This window comes from Aplidium turbinatum, chromosome 2, assembly GCF_918807975.1.
Source record: "Aplidium turbinatum chromosome 2, kaAplTurb1.1, whole genome shotgun sequence".
Lineage (NCBI taxonomy): Eukaryota > Metazoa > Chordata > Ascidiacea > Aplousobranchia > Polyclinidae > Aplidium > Aplidium turbinatum.
In genome coordinates this window covers 34144587-34171668 of record NC_137473.1, presented here as the reverse complement: position 1 = coordinate 34171668, position 27082 = coordinate 34144587, and the positions used below count along the sequence as shown (strand labels likewise).

The following is a 27082-nucleotide window of genomic DNA, read 5'->3' as shown; positions in this document are numbered from 1 at the left end:
CTCACGGCACACTTAAAAACTCTTTAAAGTTCTGCGGCACAATTTGGCCGACACATACTCAAAATGTAAAAAAAACTATAGCTTAATTTATTTATGAGATATTTGCGCTTGTTTCAATGAGCACAGTCGCTGTATGTTTGGCTCAATATTTGAAAGGGCAACTCGAAGTTCACCATCAATTTCTTTTAAGCAGGATCTTTTATCGTTTTTGATCAATACCAAAGTAGAAAAACTTTGTTCACACAAATAAGTGGTGCAAAACTGGAGCAGAATTTTAATAGCAGCCTGCGAAATTTGCTTATATTCTTCTTCAATTGAAATCCAAAACTCATCAAGTGGAACATCGCTGAATTTTAATCTCAAAGTTCTATCATTTCGTAGTTCAAGAAAGTTTTCTCTAACAGGCAAAGTCAAGTCTTGCGTTGATATTTCAGCATTAGCCGCAAAAGGATTTCGGATCCAATCGTATTGTTCCGTGTTAATTGTGAAAAAGTAATGGTCATATTTCTCATGCAACAAAGTTAAGTGCTCTTTGGCCAAATCAAACACCAATTCTTTATCAATACTATTTAGGTTGCTTCTGGGAAACATTTTCAGTGATCCCCTTTTTAACTCGTTTTTCCAGAGCACTATTTTCTCTTTAAATCCTCTTATCTTGTCAGAACATGTCAGTATGTTTTCACCTTTGCCTTGCATTTTGATATTGAGTTCATTCAAGTGTTCAAATATGTCGGCCATGTATGCAAGTTTGGCAATCCAATGATCATCTTCAAGATGTTTATACAAATCATGGTTGTTCTGATTTAATAAGAATTGACTTATTTCATGCCGTAGTTCGAAAAGTCTTGCGAGAACTTTTCCCCGGGAAAGCCAACGCACAGAAGTGTAAAATAGCAGTGATTGATGTTCTGATCCCATTTCTTCGCATAGCAATGAAAAAATTCTTGAATTCAAAGCTCTTGCTTTAATAAAGTTAACAATTTGGATACAGTCGTTCATTGTTTCTGTCAGCTCCGTTGGCAAATGTTTGATCATCAAGGCTTCCCTGTGTAAGCAGCAATGCGTAAGTTGAATGGCTGGATTTTGACGTTTTACCCATGCAGCAAAACCTCTTCCTTCGCCCACCATTGCTGATGCACCATCTGTGCAAACATTGATGCAGTTATTCCAATGGATACCATGGGCTATGAAAAACTCGTTGGTCACTCTAAAAATTTCCTGGCCAGTCGTTCGTTCTGGAAGTTCTTTGCAAAATAAATACTCGTTTGTTATGGAGTCGCCATTGACAAAACGTACTACACTTAACAGCTGTGCTTTTTTGTTAATATCTGTTGTTTCATCAATCTGAAGAGAAAACTTCCCAGACGTTTTTAGTTTATTAATTAGAGTTTCAAGTATATCACCAGACATATCATCAATTCGTCTTTTAATAGTTTCTGCAGACAATGACACTTTCCGTACCTCTTCAACTTCCTTTGGTCCAAGCATCAATCGAACAATTTCTAGGCATGCTGGTTTTAAGAGTTTTTCCCCAATACTATGCGGTTTTTTCTGTTGTGCAATCAGTTTTGCTACGTGATAACTAGCTTCTAATGCTTTTTCCGAAATTGTGAAAGACGATTTCATAAAGTGTTTTTGCTTTCTATTTTGACTTAAAATCCGCTGAAAGAATTTCTTATCCTTGTTGGCATAATTGACATGTTTTGTTTGTAAGTGGCGGATAAGTTTACTTGGAACCATTGCTTGATTTGCAAGTTGCTCTCCACAAATTACACATTGTGGTTTCGAAGCTTCTTCGTTACCACACCAAGTAAATCCAAACCGAAGGTAATCTGCTTTGTATTTCCTCTTTAAAACCTTCGGTCTTTTTGCAACATGGCTTGTACTAGGCATGCTATCTGGTTCTATTGATCTTTTCAAGAACTTATCCATTAGATTTTTAGTTAATTTTAGTTTTCAAGGATTTTCTTAAGGACTGCAAATGAATTAGCTTATTAGCTCACAATAAAGCGAAGCTAGAAAAATACAAGGAAACAAATACGAAAATTTTTATTAAACACTGCTGACTGACAATTCGAAATGACCTATCCTGACTTCTAAAAACAGACTAACCACGTTAACTAGCCTTTTTTTAAAACTAGGGCTGCCTTCCCATTGCGAAAACTTTAATTGTAAATACAAGGAAACAAATACGAAAATTTTTATTGAACACTGCTGACTGACAATTCGAAATGACCTAGCCTGACTTCTAAAAACACACTAACCACGTTAACCAGCCTTTTTCAGAACTAAGGCAGCCTTCCCATTGCGAAAACTTTAATTGTGAGTTATAAAAACATCATAAATACACAGTGGGAAGTCTAGCTGGAGTTTGAGTTGTCTTGCAGTGGTAAAGCGCGAATTTTTAAAACACAAAACTCCTTTCTTTTCAAAAAGTATGTTCTGATGATAGTTATCCCGCGGCACACCTAGCATCGCCTCGCGGCACACCGGCACCGCGGTGTGCCGCGGCACACCGGTTGCGGAGCACTGCAGTAGACCACAACTACAAAACAAAGTTCAATGAGAACTACATGAGAAACGTATTTTGGCTTTGATCCTGTTCTTCACAAGTGCAAGGGTGGTCACGGGGCTTCATTTAGTGATACAACTATTTGAAATGCATCAGCAACTATGTATTTGCAATGGCAGTATAAAAAATGTTATGACATGATGTTTCTTGTGTAAGTTTTACATGGTTTGGAGTTGGTCTTTGATGTAAAATTATAGACAGTTCTCCCAGCTCACATGCAGTGAGAAAAGTTGCCAGAAAAGATCTTACCACATCGTCTTTGTTTGGAATGTGCTCAATCCGAATTCAACTGCTATGCGTTTTCATCAGTTGTATTCCGAGTGTATCCCACCTAAAAATCTATTTCTCCAACTGTTGCAAATACACCATGATTGTTAATGTGATGTTTGTTCATTTTTTTTTCAGGATACAGGAGGCTGTGTGGCCTTGATGCACGTTAGAGTCTACTACAAGTATTGTGACAAAGACACCAAGAACTTGGCAACTTTTACTCGAACAACTGCTGGACAAGATTTGACGTCATTGGTTGAAACGAAAGGTTCCTGTGTTCGAAACGCGATAACGGTAATTTTATAACTTTGGCTTTGTAACCATAATATGTAGCAATGCAATACACTATTAGGCTATCATTCTTTAGACTTTTTACAGAAAAAAAGTAACTACAGAAATTAAATAATGAATAAAAGTTTATGTCTTCTAAAGGTGCCAATGTTTAATCATTTTGTGACTAGTGTAAACTTCATTTTAGGAAAACAGGGCCCGTCCAAGTTTATATTGTAACGGGGAAGGTGATTGGACTGTTCCATCTGGGACGTGCGTCTGTACCGCTGGCTATGAACCTAATCATGACCTTACTCAATGCAGAGGTTGGTACATTGCGTGGTTGGTTATGACAACTCATTGAAGGCGACTCTTCGTTTTGAAATGGGAACACCAAACTTACACCATCGTGATTAAATAACTGATAGTTCTAGTAAATGCAACTACCTGCTTGCTTAGATTTTGTGTGTGTGTAGAATACTTCAAATGCAACAAGCTGTGAGAGCTGACCTGATTTACTGTTCACTTTTTTACTTTTGCTTTAGGATTTTCTGTTGATATCGCTGAGCCGTTTTTCTTTGATCTTTTTCAAAGCTTCATTCCACGTCTTTTATTGTGTCTTTTGTTATGATTCATACAGTGTGTCTTTCACCTTGTGAGCCAATCTAGCACTTTCACATGGGTCAGTTGCGGGGATCAGTTGTTTGCGGCGATCGACTGCTGAACCAACGCGAACAAAAGTTATCTTTGTATTTGCTTTGATTTCATGTCTTAGCAACGTTGAAAAACTGCTTCTATTTTTGATTGCAAAAATGTTCGTTCGGTCACGGTGCTGGGTTGTTTATGTTACAATCGCACCACATGTCCACGCTGTTTTTGTTGGACAATAGGTCAAATATTAAGGTCCCGCTCGTTCTGAATGGCTAACGATGATAGATAGGTTGGATGTGGTTGTTTACGAAAAGCCACCTACAAGTTTTGCTTTTACGTTCGTCATTTGATTAATTCCATGTAGAAATGCGATTAATTTTCGTAAAAGTATTTTTCACTTTACTTCAACTGTCCGGTTGCTATGGCAATAGTAACGTCATGGAGAAGTTAAACCGGGCATGTTGTGTTTATTTTATCTGTTTATAGTTGTTTAGAATTCGCTTAATATTGCAAGCGCAAAAGATGTTGTGGCATTCAGTAAAATAATCTTACAACAGCGTACAGCAAAAAAAGAAAATTTTGAATAATAATTGATATATGAAAGCACTTTGGCGTGAATATAGTTTTGTGTTGTTCTGTTTTTCTCATTGATTAGTTTTACTGCTTCCCTACCCCTCAAAAAAGTATGTATGAACTTTCTGTACTACCGGTATGTACATATTGAAAAGGTAATGTTATGACAAAAAATAGGAAATTTACTAGTCCCACAGAAAATAGCATTTTTGAAGCATAATTCTATAAGTGAAAAGAAAAATATGGTGCCGAAAATACCAGTAGAAATTCGTTAATAAATGTTCAAGAAAATATAGTTTCGGGAGAGAGTTTGCTTTTTTATACCAAAAACAGGCAAGACACAACAATAACACAGGATTGTTCAAGAAAATATTGCAATTTTTTTTGCCATGCGCATTTCAATATCATTGTATTTAATAGTACAGTACGTTATGGCATGTCAACTCTAACCTATGTATTTTCGGCATGTGTGGCCAATGCTGTAAAGCCATATCATATGATACCGCGCTCCTCGGCTTTGCTAAAGTTTTAATAAGTTTATCAACGTGTCAGATATATCACTTCTGATACTATCAACCTGAAACACAACGCTAAGTTTAATCTTCCTTGCCTTTCAAAGTTTCAAATCACTCGAAAGCAGACTTATCATCTTAAAACAGTTTAAGTGGCAGGTTGTAGCATGTTGTGTATATTCTAGTTTTTAGACATATAATAAGCAGAGACTGTAAGAATAAGCAATTTAAACATTTTGTTTTTTGTAAAAGTATGAATGTTAAGTGTTCCTCAACATCCCGTTCGAATCATTCAAAGACAAGTTGCTTAGCCCATAACTGACTTCTTTAATATGGGTTTGAAAATGACTATGCTCATTTCAAAACTTAAACCTCAAATTAAAATTGAATACTATTCACTCTCGAAAAGTGTTCGGTTGACAGAAGATTTCTAGTCGTTATAATAACATCTGTGGCAATTATTTTGCTGTTACTGCTGCCAGAATTTTTTTGATGATGCAGTTTTCTCAAGACCATGGCGTATATTTTGTACAGTAAGTGCAGTAATTGTCAAAATATTCCTTTTGCATTCTTTTCCTCTTCAAAATCAAATTAAACCCGCTTTGAACCTGTAATAAACTGGATTAGCGTTCACACCGACGATTTGCAATGTGTTCTGTTGTTACATTTAATCACACAAAGCAGAACATTTGCCGTAGGGCCTTAACTTAGTCCAAACGTACACTACGTTGGCGGATATAATCAATCAAAGGCTTCTTCTAAACGTTTTGTAAACTTGATATGAATTGTAATAAAACAACAATAACGTTGTTATGTTTTTGTACGGTTTAGGTTACAAATTGCTTTAATTTACTTTTCATACTTGATTGCTTTTTTGTTTATAGGCAACAAGTTTCTTCTTTGTGCACTCAGAGCCAATAGTTTTCGCATTTTTGTGGTTAGTGCTGTCACGCATGATTAAGTACTAGTGCAGAAGCTGTAATGCATGACTGGCTTTTCTTTAATTTTTAAACCATACAAACTGGTATTTTTAGCACTTCTATGTCAAAAATATCTAGAATACTTTATCTTTCGTGATTGATATAGACATTTTTGGTCTTCCATGTTGGCACAGTGAGGGAGCAATGCTAGAACTAACATCTCTTTTATATCAATTCTTTATCGAATTCCTTTAAATCAACGTAATAAATGCTATTGCTACGTCATGCCCCAGTAACTTCATAGGTCTGTAAGTTGAGCTGTCAACAAAATTTTGAGCATAATTTCGAAACTCAGGTAGTAAACTCCGTCATTTTTACATTGATTTCAACGTCTGCAGACGTTCAATCAGTGCAAAAATGACAAAGTTTACTGTCAGGGAATGTTCGCTGCTGGTGAAGCGTAACCCACAAAGCTGTCCACGATCCTACAATCTACAGTAAAGCCGAATGCCTGGTTCACCATTCCTCAAACCACTTTTCAACGTTATTATTGTCGCACAAACAGATTCTGCGATTTTAAACAAATTTGAATGTTTGATAGTTTATTCACAAAGATTAAGGCTAGATCAGTCATATTCTAGAAGTCGCTTGCGATGTGAAAAACAGAGCCTTTTTCAGAGTGCACATGTTTTGATATAATGAATGGGTGCAGAGAAACACTCGATATAGAAATTGTTGGTTTATTCTTCTATGGGCAAGACTACAATTACCGCGTTTCGTAAGTCACCAATCGATTTGTGTTGTCGTCTGGGTTTAAAACTTTAAATAACGGTTTGCTGAGTCTCGTTTGGTGTCGCAAAATTCCTATTGTGTCTTTCTGCAAGTCCGGTGAGCACCAGTATCCTAGTTAACAAAAGTTGCTTTTTTATTGTTGAAACAATGTAAAAAAGATACTTTTGGTTTTTGGGATGCAACACCAAGCACTCGGTCCACCTTTAGTTCTTTCTCGCGTAGGAGAGGACGTAGTGCTCAAGGTTTCAATCAATTATGGCTATCCGTTACGTTTGCACCGCATTGTTTTGAATACTGATACGTTTGGATGTTTAGCAAGGGTTCCAATGCTATTTACATTTCCATCAGCAGTTGTAGCGCTCACCCGACGAGTGAAAGTGAAAGCAGAAACATTTTAGTTGTTTTAGTGTCAGCATTATAGACTACAAATAAAACAAGTTGTATCTTTCGGCTTCTACTTTCAAACGTATGAGATGAAAAGCAACAAAATGTAATGTTCTTTTGCGAGGTTTTGTCAGATCGTTTGCAACCATGGATTGAAATTTAGTGAACATTTCGTTTTTTACATTTCGAACATTTTTAATTTTGTTTCTCGCAAAACTTCGTTTTTTGCAAAACTTCGTTTTTCTGCTAACGTTTTCTTTGAAAGGTCAAAATTGCATTGTTAATTTTGTTACAGCGTGTAGACCTGGAAATTATAAGTCAACCGTCGCCAATCAACCATGCAAAAGATGCCCGGATTATAGTTTATCAAAATCACAAGGGGCAACACTGTGCGATTGCATGGATGGTTACTTTCGGGCTCACTCAGACGACGCAGATGACCAATGTACTAGTAAGTTAGTTTCTTTTTAAAGGATGTATTTTGTATGCGTGTTTTGAGGGCATGAGTTAATCTCACCCTGTTTAAACTACATCGCAACCCATCACATTGTTGATACGGAGATGTGACACAATTTATCCGTTTTTAACACAAGCTAATTGTATCAAAAATTGATATTTGATTGGCAAGATTTAAAACTGTTCTAATTTTTTTACAATTTACTTCAAAAAAAAAAGTATCCATTTGTAGGGCTCCATTACTTTTTAATTTCTACTGCCGATATTTTGTTGGCTGAAAACAGGCTGAAAACTATACATTTTCAGTAGGCTACATAATTTTTTTTTATTGGTATAATGCAGTGTAGAGTCCACTGTAGGCTACAGTATATCCAATAACTACACACTAAAAAGCTTTACAAGCTTGAAGGTATGCTTTGTAATTGGCATTATTTTATGACTTTTAAAGCTTTTGGTTTGATTGACTGGAACAAACACGACATTCTTCATCCAACAAAAGCTGAAAGTATTTTTCTCACAATCTTTACTTTGTGTTTATCTAAATAACGTGCCTAAGCCATAATCACCATGTTGCTAAGTCTGACTTAAGAACAAGACCAAATAACATATTTACTTTTGCTGTGTTGAAGTAGTGGTTGTTTTCATGAAGTGATCAAACGATAATATTGCTTTATGCCTTTTTTTGATCATTGCGATCAATTTAACTGCAAAAAATGTAAATTTGGTGTTGAGTTTATCAACTGTAAACCGGTTTCTTCAAATTCTCACACAAACAAAAGATCGACTTCAGATGGTGTTTTTTTATTGGTTTACCTGCTAAAGCTTATGTTTTGTAACATTTGTAACATCCAGGGGGTGGATCTCTCCAATCACCCCCCCCCCCCCCCTGGATCTGCCACTATCAAGCATTTCGCAAAAAATGGTGGTCGGAAACAAGAAATGTTTTTCAATCGGTCACATTGACACTCAAGATCAGGAGTTAGTATGAAAAAGTCTTCATTCTACTAGCCCAGCAAATACCTTGAAGTTTCTAAATGAATCTTTTCAGCCAGTTGTTGTACCAGTTTGTTAGCAACATTGTAGTCACAGCCACGCACTTAATGGGTTTTTATGGTCGTTATTTGAAAAAAAGACTGGAGTGTTTGCCAACTGTGAGGACACTGTTCAAAGTGTTATCAAAATCGTTGACACAATCAAAGTTATTTAAATTGTGAAGTGTTTGCAAAGCCTAACCTAGAAAAAAAAGATTGAAGGATATTCGTCATTTCCGCTGAACGACTCAAGAAATATAACTAACTTGCAAAAAGTTTAAAGTGATAATTTGCATTCTGAATTCTGTTGATAAAAAATGCAAGATTTTGAGTCAAAACAATAACGAGCGTCTTCGCTTTCCCGCGCCCATAAGACCAGCATCAACATTTATCATTACAACTAAAGTGGAAAGCCTCCAGCGATTTTACATACGTAGGCGAATCGTACATGACTGTCTAGTTTTTTTGCAACTCCTTGAATGTTGGTTTCAATTTGTTTTTGCAAGCAGTATTTTACAGTTAAGATGACGCGTTTTACAATGCATGCATTTCTGCATTATGTTTAACCGATACACGATTGCGGAGTGGTGTCCCATGGAATATAGCCCTTGATTTCTCTCATGATTATGAACAGTAAGCTCTTATAGAGAAAGAAATGCCTACATTCCTCCTTAGGACAATGGCCTACTGAACTGAAATATCAACTTCACAAATTAATGTTTGCCAATGCAAGCGTTTTCTTATACTGTAAACTGTAATATTGCTGATAATGACGTGCTGTAATGATGCTTGTAAAAGACATATTTAAACGTATATATACTTAAACCAGCATGAAGTGCTTTTTTTCTATATTTTTGTGATTTAAAATATTTTAGACAACTTTTAAATTTACATTTAATTGGTCAGTTGTATCATTTTCAAATTTCGTTGCTTTATGCAAATCCGTGTTCAAATATTTGCAGCGATTATTGTAACACAGCTGTTCTAAATTACCATTCCCGTACTACCTAATAGTATAAAGACACTTCAAAGCCCTAACCAAAAGCTGCTTGACGAGATTGTCGAGTTATATGGAAAAATGTAACTTTTTAGTTACGTTATGGTTTTAGTAGTTGAATCTTAATATCTCTTTCGAAATTTTATACTTTTTACAGATATCAATTAATATAGAAATTCCTGGTTTTGTCGCAGTGCTTTGTTTGTTCTTTTTCTAAAATTTATTTTTAATTCTTGTAAGTGATAACTTGAAATGGTGTTGTCTATGGACAATTAGTAAAAGTTAGTTTCTCACAAAACGCGAAGCATGCGCCACGCCAAAGAACGGTTGTTGTCTCACCGACTGGGACAGTTCAGGCTGCGTCGTGGCCGGTTTTTGTCAATCTCCAAATTCTTATGCACAATCAACATTTGGTGTGTCACGGTTATGATGTCGCCAAGTGTCGAACTAGAAAGTCTCTTACTCAACAGTTGCTGCGTAATTTAATCTTTGCTCTAGTGAAAAAGTCACAGGTCATAAAAACGTCGTTGGCAGTTTCAATGGAGTATTTCATTGACCGTCTCATTTTTAGACTGAATAAGCTATGACAGTTTTGTTTAAGCTTTGCTGTGCAGCACTGCCCATTATCTTCCGTTTAAAATCATTTATTTTGGAACGCTAAACCCCAATGTTTTGTTTCAGAACCTCCAACAAAACCAGTCAACGCTTATTCCCAAGTTAATAAAACATCCGTCACCCTGAAGTGGTCCCAACCATTGAATACCGGCGGAAGAAACGACCTAACTTATCGGTAAGGGGATCATTGTACATTATGTACAATATTATCATTAATTTGCGGAAATGTTAATTGTTTTTTCCTATTGCCCCCTATTCAATGGAGAAGCGACGCTCTTCATAGTATAGTAAAAGTAAACAATGTACAATGCAGAATGGTTTCGCAGCTGCACGGATACTGCAATCTAGTAGTTTGTATTTTTTTTTTAATATTTTCATATCTAGGAGGAGGACTTTGTCATATACTGCCTAGAAATAAAAAAAAATGCATAATTTTGTGACAAAATAATGTCATGAAGTAGAGATTTTGTCAGGATATGTGTGTCAAACTGCAAGACAAAACTAGCCTCATTCAAGCTGGCTCATAGCCTTCATTTTTTTTTTGCAAGAATTATTTAGAAACCAAGCTACCCTCGAATTTAGAAACTCGATCCTATCAAGTTTTTTTCCTAAATCCATAACTAAGTTCCCAAACAACAAATCAGCTTTTTTACGCTGAGTCTACGACTGCAGACGTTGAATCAATGTAAAAACGGCTGATTTGTTGTCTACGTTCAGTTATTGACTGCTCAGCCTTGCGCAAAAATGAAGTTCAATCTCTTTTTAATAAGTGTTAATATCAACCAGATGTGGGCTTTGCTATTTCAAAAATTTGTCTTCCCAAATTACCTCAATGTTCAATTTTCTTCAGCGTACCGATATGGCCAAATACAGCTAATGTGAGAGTAGCATGGTGCAATTATGTAGTTGTAGGATCAAGAAATTATAGCACATTCCTGTATAGCTTCTTCAAAAAGGACACTTATGTGTTGGAGGTGGCAGTACCGGCGTAGCAAATTATACGTTGTGTCTAGGCTGGGTTCTGATTGTGCGATGTTCTGATAAACCACTGTGCACATCAGCTGCTGTTACAAGCCTATAATGTATGAAGGGATAGCCTAACTTCAATTAGTCTATAACTGTTTTTATTGTCCTACGCCAATACGCCATGTCTTTGTATATTTATTTTGTTTTATCATCCAATGCAGAGTTAAACTAAGTTCTTCAAAAAGTGGTAGTTAGTTACAACAACAACAATTGAGTTTTACGATAAAACAATTTAGTTTTGGTATCTTTTTTTATTATTATTTGACAACAGCATTATTGTTGTTTTGGTATCGTTTGCTGAGTTAGTAATATAGGATCTGCATTTTGGTCTCTATTGTTTTACCTTACGTTTGTTGTGTTTTGTTTGTGGAAACACTGAATGGATTATGGGCAGTCTTCAGCATCGTCAGGTTTGAATGCAATAAATTGTCATTCGTGTTTACCTAGGGCCTGTTGCTAATGCTTTCACACTGTTGTGTCATAGGGGCAGTTAGAAGCAATTTCATGTGACTTCTGCAACTTAGGATTGTATAAATTTCAGTGGTGGATGAGTTGTTGTCAATTGTGTATTTTCTGAGTCAGAAGTTAGTTGCATGGAATGCATCCTTGTGTAAAAATAAGTTTTTATATTCATTCTTTATTTTTATTTGTCGTTAACTTAATTCTATTTATTGACTTGTTTTTTTGGCATTATTTTAACTTTGTGGTTGCGTTCATTAATTAAAAAATAAAAACAATATTTCACCCATGGTTGTGTGACTCGCGCAGTGATCTATTGTATGTTGGTGAATTGTTGGTTTAAAGTCCTTTATCAAATCACGTTTATGGTTGTTTCTAATTTGTCTATGTTGCTTCAACTTGAAGGCATATATATCTGAAAAGTAGACAAAGCTCACGTGCTACAGTGACTAGAGCATAGTTTAGAATTAGATACATAATCTTTTTTTACATTGAAAAAAATTTGCTGGGTAGATAGTTGCGGCATACATGAACAATATGCTAATAAAAATACACAGCTGATATTATCTCCATATAAAAAAATCGGATTAGCAATGATCTGTCTCCAAATATTGTTCATTTATTTATGAGAAATTGTAAAACAGAGCCTCTCATCAAAGAGAGACTCCAACAATCCAAACGAAAATCAACTTAACTGGCCGATTGAACGTGATATTCACTTTGGCACAAACACTTCAATAACCTACTGCAATTGCGTCAAAGGTTTAAACATCGGCCATTTTGTAGTAATTTTCGCATTACAATTTTCAAAATATTTCGAACGTGTGAATTACGTCTGTCGATTTACATGCCAATTTTCAATTGCATTATCCAGTTAAAATAACGTTTCTGAATTTGTTTAAATTTTTCTAAAATTCGCTGCGGAATTATGCGGTAGTTTTAACCCTGGTTTCATAAAAATGTAAGTAGCTTTTAATGATTACACTCCAATACTGACCCTTTGTAATGTTTCAAACGTACAATTTTCTGTTTTTGAAAAGGGGAGGGTGCTCTTCTTGATCCTAGAAATGTTACAACTTAAAAAAAATTTGCAGCATGTTCGGTATTTGGAAGTACACGTAATAAAAAAACATGCGAGTGCAATGATTTCCTTGTAAGCTATATTGGAAAGGCTTTTCATTTTATCATGGCGATTGGTACTTTTATAAGTTGCGCCATCATTGTAGCCTACTAAATATTGTAAGCTATTTTAGTACAACATCTTTTCGTTGTCACTCAGCACAAGTTAGAGTGCTCATCACCATTGCAGTCGGAAATGTGTATTGCTCAACACGCCAGTGTGGTATCCGCACCATCAACAATACTTTACTGAAATATGCGCACGTTTAAAAACACAAAAGGGTTCAGCAAGTGTGACAAAATCTTGTTTTTCTTTATTTTTTAGACTCCAGTGCTTTCGTTGTGAAGTTGCATTTAAGAATTGTCGTCAGTGTGCAGATTCTGTCAAGTATCAACCGGATCAAACTGGACTGAGGTCGACAACTGCCATCGTGTCGGTTCTCAGTTCGTACGCGTACTACAAGTTCAAAGTATGTAAAAGTTTTGGATCTATTTAGGTCTATGACAAACGGAAATAGCAACAGGATCAAAGCGAAATTTTGCTCATTAATTTGTGTATATTTTTAAATTTGACTATTTTGCTCTTTTCTTCAAATTAACAACCGTTAAGGCTGAGATGGCTCAGAGGATAAGGCGTTGGATTGCCAACTATGCCAACCTGGTTCGACTCTCGGCTTAAGCTGGTTGATGAAAATACCGCTCAAATCTACCTAGGGTGTTATAAATTGGGTCGGCATAATTGCTGAAGAAAAGGTGGCCGAGAGAAAGGAACTGGTCTCCTTACTCTCGTTAGTGCCGAAAGTGCTCGTTATGCTTGGATCAAGTATGGGACTACCTTTTACCTTTTAATGCAAACGGTGCATCGGTAATTGTAGTTCTTGAACGTTTTGGTTTTCACATCGTCGGCAACGTTGAAATGACGTAAAAAGACAACTTTTATTTGCGTCATAGAGTAAGCTTGATGTCATATGACTGAAAGAAAAGCTCAAAAACATATCAAGTTGAAATTGAGTCATTTTCCAAATGTCTAAAAAGTAAAAAATAATAAAAAATCAGGAATGAATTTTAAACTTTGACTTCCCAATGTAGGCTATTTAAAGACTGTATATCACATGCAATGTTATGCTCACATAAATCTGAAGGCTACTGTATAAGGTTTCCAAAAAAGTCATAGAATGATATAATATATAGATATTAAATAGTCGAAGTATTGCAAAATGAGTTTACTATTACCTTACCAGATTTGCGCCTACAACGGAGTGACCAGTGTTGCCAAGTCAAGCGGGCAAGGAAAGGATGACTGCGTCGAACTTCGAGTTGAGACCAACCAAGCTGGTGAGCTGTCGCTTTTAAAGTTACATTAGCATTTAGCTTACAATATAAGCTTAAAATGCGTCAGTCGTTGGAAGTGCAGTTTACTCATGTAAAAGCAGTCGTTGTATAAACATGGTGGTCTTTTTTATTCTTTTTTATTGAAATTTTGTAAACAGCAAAACAGTAAATATACGACAAGTAGAAATTTTGGAATTTTAAGTGGTTTACAGCAACTTAAAGCTGCTTTCATTTATGTCCAATAACTGGTTAAAATCAGATCTTCTTTTTTTAAAGTCAGTTGCTGGTAGTTGTAAAAATGCGAGGTAAAAGATATCTAGTATCGAGTTGTATTATATGTAAAACTGTTGGCATAGATGATTTAGTAAGGTGCTTCATTAAATCTCTATGTATTTATATTTTCTTGTCGCTATTTTAATATATTTTTCTAAATTCTAGTTAAACCTGCTTTGACTGTTTCGTTTTACTTAACATTATTTTACCTAAGAATCGATTTCATGATCCAAAATGCTTTTGGTGACCCACGTGATACTTGAAAGTATATGTAAGCTCATGGCACTAGCTTTAAACCTAATAATTTAATTGTGTAAAAATAATTCACTACTTTGTTCAGAAAAGCGTTTCAAAATCCGTTTCTAAAATCTGTTTTAAAGTCTAGCGTTGTCAAAAATAGTTTCTTTGTTTGGTTTTGAGTGGTTTATGTTTTGATCACGTTAAAACTGCGTTAAAAACAATTAATTACTCGTAGTGATATACAATAATGCACTTTTCTCAGAAAAACGTTGACATACATTGTAAAAACGTAATACCAGCGTGTTTGTTTACTAAGATTTTCTCATGTTAGTCAATGTTAGCATAGAGCAGAGTGGCTGCTTCTTTTTTCACGGGTGACCACAGATGTTAAGTATTTCACTGGAGTACGTGGTTACTTGGTAGATATTCTCCCCAAAGGTCGCACTCAATTTCAACAACTAGCCATAATTTGGCCCTCAGCCCATCGTATTTACGTGACAAAATAAGAAGTGGACAGATCAGGAGCCATCTTTTTATTTACTTTTCGGTTTAAAAAAGGTGTCACCTATCGACTAAGCAACTTGATGGTTATTTGCAAATAACCGATGGAATTTTTGTCAAGTTTTAAATTTCAATTCTTTTGCGCTTGTATTGTTTACAAATTTCAAAGTCCCATGGATAGGTGTCGTAAATAAGAAATGTTTTGATTTAGTGTGCTGTTCCAGGATTCCAGTCTTCGACGCCTTGCATGAATAGTTGCTGCATTTAACTTTGTTGAGTCATTTCACCGCTTATTTACGGTGTGGTAGCTTATCCAACGTACCACTTGTACGTTATTTGTAAAACAGGTTGGGGCTCACAAAGCATTTCTCTTTCTGCAATGACTATTCTAAAGCCATTCTCCATAACGATTTCATATTGCATAAAAATAGTATATTATAAATACCGAAGAGTTTGGGTGTTCATCAGGATAATTATCGTTTCAAGCACTCGTTCCAACGTCCATCCAATGAAAGTAAAAGTAAAGACTTGGGATAAGTGGAGTCTGTCTCATTAAAAAAGATAAATTTGTTTCACCTATTTCCTTACTCTATGTTTTGTTTTTTAGCTCCGTCCGCAGTGGTTGGTGTCCACGTGTTGCAAATCGCTCATCATTCATTTGTTGTTGCCTGGGATGCACCCCTGAGTATGAATGGTCCGATCCAAGACTACGAGGTTGCTGTAGAAACCGTCATGTCCCCTGCGAAATTGTCCAACTTAAATTCCATTATAAGAAACCGAACTGACCAAAGAAAGATAACCATCACAGGGCTGGAAAGCGGAGCTGAATATTTAGTCAAAGTAAGTTAAGGTTATATCAATTTTTTTTAAGGTTTTTATGTTCATTTCTCTCACATCTGTTTAACCTACGTCAAAGGTGTTAAATCATGTTGTTTATGCGCGCCAATACCTCAACGGAATCGTTAGCACTTTGTGAAACATCGCTTTTTTGTTTAACAAGCCGTTAACAATCACGTGATTGACAACACCTTTATAAGAACAAACATATTTTATTCTTACTTTTACCCAGGTTCGTGCACGTACCACTGCTGGCATTGGACCGTTTAGTACGTCAATCCGTGTGAAAACTACCAGCACAACTGTTGCCCCTTCACAACCGAAAAATGAAAAGGAAGTGAAGCCGACGAAAGGAATTGATACGATGTTAATAGCTGCCATTTGCGGAGGGGTTGTCCTGGTCATTGTGGTTATTGTGGCCCTCTTGTGTTATCGCAGGTATGGCTGTTGTGTATTTTGTAAGCCTTTGTAAAACTTACTAAGTATCACCATCACCACCTCAAAACACACCACCAAATTTATTTTTGTTACTAAAATTTTAATTTCATTTGTAGAAGACGAGCAAAGAAAATCAGATCCAGAAAAAATAGTGCGAAGAAACTACCAGCCGTTTACAATGGATCAAGTGTCAAATTCAATCGAACGTTCAGCTCCGGCCACAAAACCTACATCGACCCCACAACCTATGAGGATCCAAATAGGGCCGTGAGGGAGTTCACTAAAGAAATCGATACTTTGTATGTGAAGATCGAGCAAGTTATTGGAGGAGGTAAATTTTTCTACGCAATTGATTTCCCTTGTTTTTTCTCGCATCACGTCGCGTTTATTAAACGTAAAAGATAATACTTTGATTTTGTAAATACTTCTTAAAAATGTAATTGAATTTCATCTGCAACATTTTATTAATGATAAGTTTGGAGTTGTAAAATGATTTGTAAACACATTTTAAAGAAAAAAAAGGGAAGTTTGAGTCAACGAATGGAAAAACTTTAATCCATTTGAAAAAAAATAAAAAATTCATAATGCACTTGACAATTTTTTTATTTGGCATTAACCACCATAGTACAAAATGGCTTGACAAGTTACTGTACTCGAAATGTGCAACCGAAGAATGCAATGTGCTACATGTTGGCAAAGAGAGAAATAAAAGAAGAAACAGAAATATTTTGATCCACTTTTTCAGAGATTGAGTTTCAGGAAGTTGCTCAGATTGATGTTGTGCTTTGCATAAAGGTGAAAAATAGTTGAGTCAGACTCTTCGGCAAACATCGTACAATTTCGGCAATAATCGCAAACTTACATAACATTGATTGGTTGGTTTCTTAAAGTTGTGCGCAACCATCTGATGAAAATTACAAAAACTGATATTCTATCCAAATGAAAGAAATAACTGACATAGTTTTTCTGAAACAGAAACTGATGATTTCTTATGCAAAGTCAACGTCATTTAACGTATAACGTTTGTTGCAAATGCATTCATCAGTAAAGATTCTTTCCAATTAACTGAAACATTAGACTATGACTAATAAATATCCATACACGCTTTAAGGCCATCTGTCAAGCTTTGTCAAACAAGAGATTAAATCGACCATTTTTACTTCTCACTTTATAACATACCGTGATCGATGTTTTGGCGGGACTTCTTGCCTGGCTGAATGTAAAGTTGAGAAAATCTTGTCGGCCAAAAGAATAAGTTTATTTTCTGAAACTCTGATTAACACACTGAAAATACGATATTGCATAATTTTGTTTCCAAACTTTTTAAAAAGTAAATAATTTTCGCACGCTGAATCATGTTGGGTTCCTAAAAGTGTAAGCCCACAGAAAAAACAAACAGGGATTGAATACTTTTCAAGCGTACACAGCAGTGTTTCCGTTTTGAAACCATCTTTTATTGCTCGTATAAGTGCCAAGAGTCGTGGTTGGAAGTATTTTGTCGCATCGAGAGTTAAAAATGTTCCTGAGTGAAAGGTCAGACTGTTTGCAGCCCGACTCTGACCTTATCACACCATGTATGTTCTCAAGGCAGATTTGGCGGAGTTGTTTTTGAACTAGCTTTAATTATTCAGTATGAGGATATATGACGTCTCTCCAGTTTTTGGATAGTTACTCACCATCGTCTTTACTCTGATGTGACCATAACCTAAAGAATGACCAACCATTATTTGCAGTAGTATTAAGAAACAATAGATTGGAATTAGCGTAGAAATGATGTCAGCGTATAAATTCAAAGTAGTTCCAGCAACCTTATCGTCTTTGTAGGATGGGGTGCGAAGTCCCGTTGATGGTACCTTTTCTTTACAAACTATTGGTTGCAAGTAAATGGCATTTCTTGTAAGTTCAAGCCAAACGAAACTAGTTCAAGCCGGTTGACGATGCACAGCGCACAGTAAACTGCTTCTTAATCTGCGATCAATGTTTGTGAATAATCCTTATATTTTTTCTATAGGTGAATTTGGAGAAGTTTGTCGAGGGAGATTGCAGCTTCCAAATAAGCCCGAGCAAGACATCGCCATAAAGACACTGAAGACAGGATACAGCACTCAGCAGAAGTTGGATTTTCTTGGCGAAGCTTCGATCATGGGCCAGTTTGAACACCCAAACGTAATCCGACTGGAAGGGGTGGTTACTAGGAGTCGCCCTCTCATGATCATCACCGAATACATGGAGAATGGCTCGCTTGATAGCTTTTTAAGGGTAATTCACCTTTCTTTCAATAATAATATTGTTTTAGGACTAGTTTCTTTGTTTTTAAAAAGCCAATTGTGAACTGCGTGCTGTTAAACAAATGCTTGGCAAAACACATGTTTTGAGATCTGTAATTTGAATTGACAAGAAGTTCTGTTTTTCGAGTTAGCCGTTGTTTTCAAAGCTCACAATGCAAAGATCAACTTCGACATTAGCTAATTAGCGTGCCAGGTGCTTGGTGCCATCATAACAAGGCACGTTTTAGTTTCGCGCCATGAAGACGAGAGTCATGAAAAAACGTTTCACTTTTGTTTATTATAAAAAGCGACGCGCAGTTACAAATGTAGCAATCATGGCGATTTGATTTCATTACAGAGAGGAAGTAATGAATTACTTTAATTTTGAGTCAGCTGCATCCTTTGCATCTTACTATTATACCGCCAGCGTTTTTCTCTCTTGAGGTCTTTGTAAAAGTTGAAGGTTATTACAGGAAAACTGATTAAGACTTAATATTAGGAAATAAACCAAACAACCACAACTACGCACAACGATCCCTTGCAGCAACAGCTGTGTAATAATCGTTTTGTAAATAAAAGACGTAGAAGGTTAGCACGTAAATAAAAGACATAGAAGGTTAGCACGTAAATAAAAGACGTAGAAGGTTAACACGTTAAGTTAGTAAATTTAATTTTATTAAAGCTTTCACCATATAAGTATCGCTTTTTCCGCAAATAGCACTTCACTTGAAAGCCACATTTTAATTATGTACAATACCTTTGTTTCACCATCTACCGTAATCACACATTGGTGTGGGAGCTTTAATATTAGATTTCGTTAGTTTGACCATGGTTTGACGTGGCGCTTCCTTTGCAATACGTGGCAAAGATGACTTTAAATTTATTGAAAATGGTTGTAGGCAAGAGAACTCAACGATCTTTCTTAGCGAGCCATTCAGTTTATTTATTAATTAATTTTCCTCAGAATCATGACAACGAGTTCACAGTGCTCCAGTTGGTCGGGATGTTGCGCAACATTGCTGCCGGAATGAAGTATTTGTCTGACATGGGTTACGTGCACAGGGACTTGGCTGCAAGGAACATACTGGTGAACGCCCAACTCGTTTGTAAAGTGTCGGATTTTGGCATGAGCAGGGTCCTTGAGGAAGACTCTGATGCAGCTTACACAGCCAGAGTAAGAAACGATCATTTTGATGATGAATTATGTCGTTGTCGTTTATGATAGCTATCCTTGACATCGTTGCCTGGCTGCGGTTGTGCAGACAGATGATGAGAGTGTCTAGTCCAGATCGAAACTCTAGCAGTTCGCCGCCAATGTTGAGAAGGTGGCTGTTCTTTGACAATACAGTGTATTTATTAATATGCTTGATTGGGCATGAACATTGACTTGCTTACCTTTTTGTCGACTCAAGTCTACACCTGAGACAAACCTGCCACGCCTGCCAGGCGTACGATAAAACCCCAACCTTCTCCGCTTGTCGTATTGTGAAATAAAACTATTTTTATTATGACAATACAAGTTTAATATTCTGATCTCTTGTCTCCTTTGTCTGGTTATGTGTCGAACTTCCATGGAATTTTATTAAGTTGCCCACTGTGAGTCACCGTTAACTAAATCATGATCTTTCAAAGAAAATAACTTTGGAAATGTAAATCCATAGTTGAGTGCATGTCATGTGACGTTTTTCTCTTGAATTTTGAAAATCATTTGTGTCATATGTATTAGGGAGGTAAGATCCCAATCCGTTGGACTGCTCCTGAAGCCTTCACCTTCCGCAAGTTTACGTCAGCAAGTGACGTATGGAGCTACGGCATTGTGATGTGGGAGGTGATGTCGTATGGGGAAAGGCCTTATTGGGGAATGTCAAATCGAGACGTAAGTGTGAGGTTACAGTTTGTAAAAAATAAATTGCGGAGGACTGGTAATACATTAAAGTCATTTCCTTTGTTAAATTTTTGTATGAGTATCGTTGGAAGTTATCACGCAATAACTATTCTTGTTTCATCCTGCTCTTCTAACCAGGTGATGAATGCTGTGGAGACGGGATACAGACTTCCTGCTCCTATGGATTGCCCAGAAGTTCAACACCGCCTGATGTTAGAGTGTTGGAAGAAAGATAGGAACCAGAGACCAAAGTTTGGCCAAATTGTCTCATCATTAGATAAAGTCTTAAGAGATCCTTCTCAGCTCAAAGCCAAAGTCGCAAATGAGTAAGTTAATCGTCAGATGGAGCCAAAAGCTGTATATTTTCCTCGTTATTTAATTTTGCTCGTTTATCATCAATAAAAGGGTTAGTGTTTCCAGAATATATGCAACAATAAGTTATATGTAAGTTACCAGGCGTAAGAAGAAACATAAGAACAAACGTTAAGCTAAAAAAATATATCAAAGCTGCATGAGTTGCCAGATACTTCAATATCAACTGCAAAACATATAAACCATCCTTTCCTGGGGTAATGCATCGTTTTCAAAAAGTGTCTTTTTAAAAGGATACAGTGAACTTATTTTTTACTTCTTTTTATTTTCAGGCGGAACTTAAACGGACCGAATGGAACTCATGTTCGCTCTGCTTCCACTATTCCTACTGAAGCCTCCAATGCGGCTACTCCCCAAGCAAGAACATCTGCCACTCCTCCTGTTCCCTCCGCCACAACGGATTCCGGAATAAACGAAGACACGGATGAAGATGCCCCAATGCTTCGAGCAACAGAAACGGAGCTAAAGCCTCTTCATCAAACGAACTTTTCTTCTCTTGGAGTATGGCTGGAGAGCATTGGTTTCACACAATATAAGGAAAACTTTATGAGAAACGGTTGTTCTTCCTTGGAGCAAGTCATCCAGCTTAACTCTAGGTAGGTTTATATTTTCCTACATTGCACATTACTTTTGTATTCTTTTTTAGTGACAGTTAGTATGAAAATGCATACAGTACTACAAGTTTTACCTTTGGTGAAAAGGTTGTTTTCACCCGCACAACGTTTGTAGCGATATGGGGTAACAAAAAAAACTTTGAATTTTTTACCAGCTTACGTCACTATGTCACTATGGTCAATTAAAAATAATTTAATAAAAATGGAAAAAGTAGTAAAATACGAAAATAATGCAATACCGTATCGTAACCTACGTATACCAACAAATTCGCGTATCATTGCATGCTATTGAGCATGCATCATTCAAGTGGTTTTGATGAAGTTGAGGACTTCATACTCAAGTTCAGACACTTGCAGGGCGTAGATAACATTTTTACCGAAAATAGCGAGCGCTGATGTCTTAGAAATAGCACTGCGTGACGATTAATCCGTTTTTTCTGCATGGCCGAATGTTCTTCTTGACCTACGACGCTCAATAAGGCATTCCACCGGAATCTAGTTCTCTTAATCTTGCAGAAAGGTTGATAAGTTCACCCAGTTCATTCCGCTACCCATCTTAAAAAGAGATTAAACTTAATTTCTTTTGCAAATTTTGATGCTAGCTTATTTATAGTAAAAATATCAAAATGGAAAAGCACAACAGCATTTACTTTGTAAGTGTAGGCCTACCCATCTATCCTTGATAATAATAGAAATCGTCTTATACAGAAAGTATCTTTAAGCCAACTGTCATTTGATCTGGAAATACAATCACCAACGTTTAATTATTATTTTTAGTGATCTTGCAAGAATCGGCATTGTGGATGAAAACCACCAAGTGTCGCTATTGAACAGTATTCAAGATATTCCCCCACCTGCCGGTCACAGACAGCAACCTGGTTTACCAACGTATACAGAAAGTATGATGATGCCCCCAGGGATTTCTGTATGAGTCCACCAAGAGAAAGCCAACTTATGCTTGAGTTGACCTGCTGCTTTGTGACGTGACTGGCGAGGTCAAGGGTGAGAGATCAAAGGTTCCTGTGAAAGAATCTCCAGAAAGCAACAAGAACAGCATTTAATAAACTTGCTGTTGTTGAAGTGAAACTAAACTTTTTCCGTTTATGCTCATATTTTACGGAAAAAGAAATGGAAGCCCAAGGCTTAAAACGGCTTTTATTGCCACTTGGCTACGTGATAAAGGAGTAGTGGTTAGATCTTCAACGTCACGTCTGACATCACTGTTATGTCACAAGTGGGTGTTTAAACTCATAAATGTCTGCGCACACTTGCTTTACTTCGGCAACCGATCTTCATTAGAGCAATTTTTAACTCATAAAAGTTTTATAAATATTTTCGTTCATCTAAGTTTTATTTTTGCCGAAACCTACTGTACTTTGATGTTCCAGGTACATTTCATTTTTTTGTCTACGATAAGATTTTTTTATGTTAATTTTGTATGTTTATTGTATTTGCAGAAAAAATTGCTTTTGCGGCCGTGTTTGAATGTTTGGATCGATTTTTAAGTTTTGTAGCGGTGCCTGGCACATACATGTATCTTGCACCCAAATAACGGTTTATCGACGATATAAACATCGTAAGGTTTCCTTATCTTTTTTCCGTCGTTCTGGCAACGAGAAAAGTCGAGGTTTGGAAAAAGTTTAATTTGCAAGAATGTTTTTGACGCATTATTTTGGCAGTTAGGCCTATGCGGTCTGTTTGAATTGTCTCAAAAATGTATTGAGTTAAATCTTAAAAGGACGATCAGTTCTGCTTACTGGTTGTGCTTTGTGCAATTTGCTTTGTCAGATATCTGTTGCTTTGTTTTTACTGCCGTTTGATGCTTCATGCAATACTGTAGACACATGACCATTTTATGACGTGATCAATGACGTGTGCCACACTACTTCACAAGAACAAGGTTTTTGATAAAAAATTTTTTTAAATGCAATTCTATCTCCAACCAAACTTGTAAAACAAGTCTGGCTCAAAAACAAATGTCACTTTAGCCACCTTTTTCAATGGGTTTGCGTTGCAACGAAAGTAAAAGTTTCCCGAATTTTGCTTTAATGCTCTTGTATTGCTGAGCTTTTTTGAACAAGCTACCTAGACCTATTGACAGCTAGATCACTACCTTTATCAAAAAGGTAATCCGTGTCTACTCCTATTGCCACTACTTTTACTGTATTTTGATCTGTCGGGACAGTATTGTAATAAACAAGCAATTTCATTGCGTATCTGAATCATGCAAAGCTAAGAATGGCAAAAGACTTGTAAGCTGTAGTGACTAGTGACTACTACACTGAGTGTAATCGAAGCGAAAAGTCAAGTTTAAAGAATTGAAGGAAATTTGAAGTCTACGACATGCAGTCCGCTGACGACTGAAGATGTACACTGCATGTTTCTGGTTTAGAAAAAAAAAACTTTAAGAGAATTTTAATTCCTAATAAAATACCAACATTTAGCCCACTTACTGTAAGGTTACAAAAATCAGATTTTTAAACAACTTGTAACCCCTTTCCTTCATAGCAACTTTGCATGATTAGGCCTACTTGTCTACATAGCAGGAACTATTCTGTCTAATTCAGGGGTCACCAAATGGCGGCCCGCGGGCCGCATGCGGCCCGCCACGCTGTATCGCTGCGGCCCGCGGAAGGTATCAGCGTACAAGTATAACCAAAAATACTTTTCTTGAGGAGTTAAAGAGCACGAAGGCAAAAAATACTTTCCGGGAAGCATATTTTCGCTTTGCATACGATTCCACCGACCGACCAATCAGATTATAGTTCTAGGTGGGGGTTGCTTAAAGCTATTCCAATGCGATGTCCAGCCACACTGTAACAGTGGTTGATTAAAACGTCTGTTTTCGAATTTCGAAAATGTCTGTGAGCATAGGGTTGCTTATTTTAAGTTTGCAAATGTCATGTAAACACTAGTGTGGGTTTCACCGTTATTATGTTTCACGACCAGTGTTCTCTTTATGCAAGTTTTTGTTGGCAAAATAGTTCGGTGTGCCAACCCAATTTATAATAAATTGGCAAAATATTATATATAAATTTAAAGACTTTTTCTGATTGTATTATGAAAATATCTAGCTTAGTACTGCAAAATGTTTTTTTTTCTTTTTTTAAAGAAATATGGAACGCTTCACGATTTCGCGTGTCATCCTTGCGCAGGGCCATGCTAATCTTCTCTGTATCGTTCCAATTTTAGTATATGTAGGCTACTGCCGAAGCAAGTTCTGCAAAATGTTGTTAATCAACAAATTCTTGCCACGCTGATAGGCTAAGTATCGCAAGTGTCAGTTGTATACAACAAAAGAAAGACGGTTTTATAGACTTTCACAACAAGGATGAAAAACCAACTCATTGCTTTTTTAAAGGGAAGACTGTTCATGAATTACGATAGAATTACGATTTTTGGGTGATTTCTACAAGCATTTGTTTCATGGTGCCTGATTTCTTTTTCCCTGTTATTGGAGCCTCTTTTTCACTGATATGTTTGTAGGTCACTATTGTTGCCTGTATTGCGATGTGTCAAACATTTCCTTGTTTACTAAAATTGTTAATGGCAAGATATCTTTTGTGAAGCGAAGTGACAACACCACTCTTACTTGGCGATGCATATTCTGATGAAACCGCTCGCCTCGCTATAAGTGCGCAAAACAAGTGGCCTGGTTTATCATGCATTCTTAAAAAAAAGTCAAAAGTGTTGTAAAAGGAGCTTGGCCTGGCAGTAGCGTTGTTCGATTAATTTTGTTGCTGCGGTATTCTAACATAAGTATGAACAACATGTAACGCTGGATACTGGGTACGAAATGCGTTCTTTTTTAGCATAAGAGTCAACCTACCTAACATTTTATTAGTGCGGCCCGCCACAGCTCTTCTTAGTGCCAAAGTGGCCCGCATGCAAAAAAGGTTGGTGACCCCTGGTCTAATTGATTAGACTTCATTTATCTAAGTTCAAGTAGGTAGTAACAAGACCAATAAATACAATTTTTCAGAGCTGAAGAACAAATTTACAACAAATTTTTAAATTACGGTACAATTAGTTACACTTAAATCGCCAACGTAGCCCAGAAATAACTTCTCCTTACACGATTTTTAAAGAGGACAAAATTATTAGTAGGGACATTTGCTTGTCTACAGACGTCATACGTCCTACTTCGTTGCAGAGAAGGTGATTATCTTCAACACACCAAGGTTGTAGCAATTTGCAATGGCAACAAACCATTGTAATTTCCTATGCAGAGCACGGCAGTATCATAGACCCAAGAAGTTTATTCATGTGGAGTACCAAAAAGAGCGTTACGCTACATGTGAAGATAACGTTGTACGCAAGCTGCTTAATGATACCCCGTGTAGGCCTACTGTTATGTGGAAACATACTGTTATGTGGAAACATCAGTTATCTGTCTTCAAAGTATACAGTCCATTAATCACCGTACTCTTTGATTTTTGCAGAAGACTATCTGATTAATGCAGCAACTTTTACAATCTTTTACAACTACAGCCAGTTTTCTAAATATTTAAAACCAATAAAAAATTGTTTCTCACAGCTTTTGGAAGCTGTTCCTAATAATGTAGTGAAAGTTGTGTATTCATTCTTTTTTGAAACAAGGTTTCACTGCAACTTTTTCCAAATATTATGCCAATGGAGAGAGTGTCTTCAAATAGAAGGCTTAAGCCTTGAAAGAGGTTACAGTTGTGCTTTGTACAGATCCATTTGGCATAAACTTTCATGTAAATCATTGGCTAACGTAATACCTGACATGGCGAAGCGATTCAATGCAACTGCAATGTTGAGCGTCTGTTTGGAATGACTTGGCATTGTAGGCTAGGTGTTTTGGGGACATGACTAAACCCAGTAGCGTAGCCAGGAATTTTGAAAGGGGAGGTTTTTTGCCTAAAACGACACCCAGCGGCGGGGGGTCTGGGGGTCTTCCCCCAGAAAATTTTGAAAAATTACTTTGAATTTGGTGCATTCTGAGAGCATTTTCAACAAAAATGTGAGTATGAATATTACTGTAAAATGGTGCTGTCCGGTGGCATAGCAAAAGGATAAATCATGTTTTCTTCGGCATTTTTCGGAAATAAAGCTATAAGTGTCTATGTTTTCTTGTTGCTAATTCCTGGCTGAGATGTTTGAATGTTTGGTATTGGCGAAACTTACTCTTTTAATGCAGTTTTGTATAAAATTAGGCATTTTTTTTAGATTGAAAGCATCATTCTCAATATCGTGACGTCACACGCGTACCAAAGGGGGGGGGGTTGTAACCCCCAAAACCCCCCCCTTGGCTACGCCACTGACTAAACCTATGCTTTGAAATTCTCGCATTTGAAAACAATTTTAACAGCAAATTAAAAATCAAACGAATAAACCAGGGTTGACAAACCTTTTTGCGGTCGCGAGCCACTTTGTCAATTACACATGAGTTATCGGGCCACACAACTTTTTAATCGTAACCTACTATGAAATGTTTTAGAAGCGACTCAAGATATTATTCATGAAAAGTAACAAACGGCAGATGAAAGTAATAAAACACATACAGTTGCATTATCTTACGCAGAATCGAAACATACAACAGTAAAAAATAAAAACAAATCAACTTGAGCAAAAAGGATAGAGCAACAGTGGGCTACTTGCACTGATAATGAAGACAGTTTAATTTTCGAAGCGTTGCTTTCATATGAGTAT

The 27082-nt window shown here is 36.6% G+C and overlaps 1 protein-coding gene and 1 pseudogene across 1 annotated transcript in view; one reads left to right on the top strand and one right to left on the bottom strand.

Annotated features, from left to right (window-relative positions):
• The window catches only part of LOC145765381 (ephrin type-A receptor 4-A-like), a 46508-nt gene extending 22888 nt beyond the window's left edge, over nt 1-23620 (top strand). The window contains exons 6-20 of the mRNA XM_082577197.1: nt 2978-3136; nt 3321-3438; nt 7240-7395; nt 10110-10218; nt 12973-13117; nt 13889-13982; nt 15601-15833; nt 16063-16268; nt 16385-16599; nt 18280-18527; nt 19500-19709; nt 20262-20411; nt 20559-20746; nt 21065-21388; nt 22184-23620. Coding sequence (XP_082433323.1) covers nt 2978-3136; nt 3321-3438; nt 7240-7395; nt 10110-10218; nt 12973-13117; nt 13889-13982; nt 15601-15833; nt 16063-16268; nt 16385-16599; nt 18280-18527; nt 19500-19709; nt 20262-20411; nt 20559-20746; nt 21065-21388; nt 22184-22337 — 2709 coding nt within the window. The 3' untranslated portion in view covers nt 22338-23620. The remainder of the gene's footprint in view (nt 1-2977; nt 3137-3320; nt 3439-7239; nt 7396-10109; nt 10219-12972; nt 13118-13888; nt 13983-15600; nt 15834-16062; nt 16269-16384; nt 16600-18279; nt 18528-19499; nt 19710-20261; nt 20412-20558; nt 20747-21064; nt 21389-22183) is intronic.
• An 896-nt stretch (nt 23621-24516) lies between these two features.
• Nucleotides 24517-24612, bottom strand: LOC145765797 (U6 spliceosomal RNA; annotated as a pseudogene).
• Between the last annotated feature and the right edge of the window lie 2470 nt (nt 24613-27082).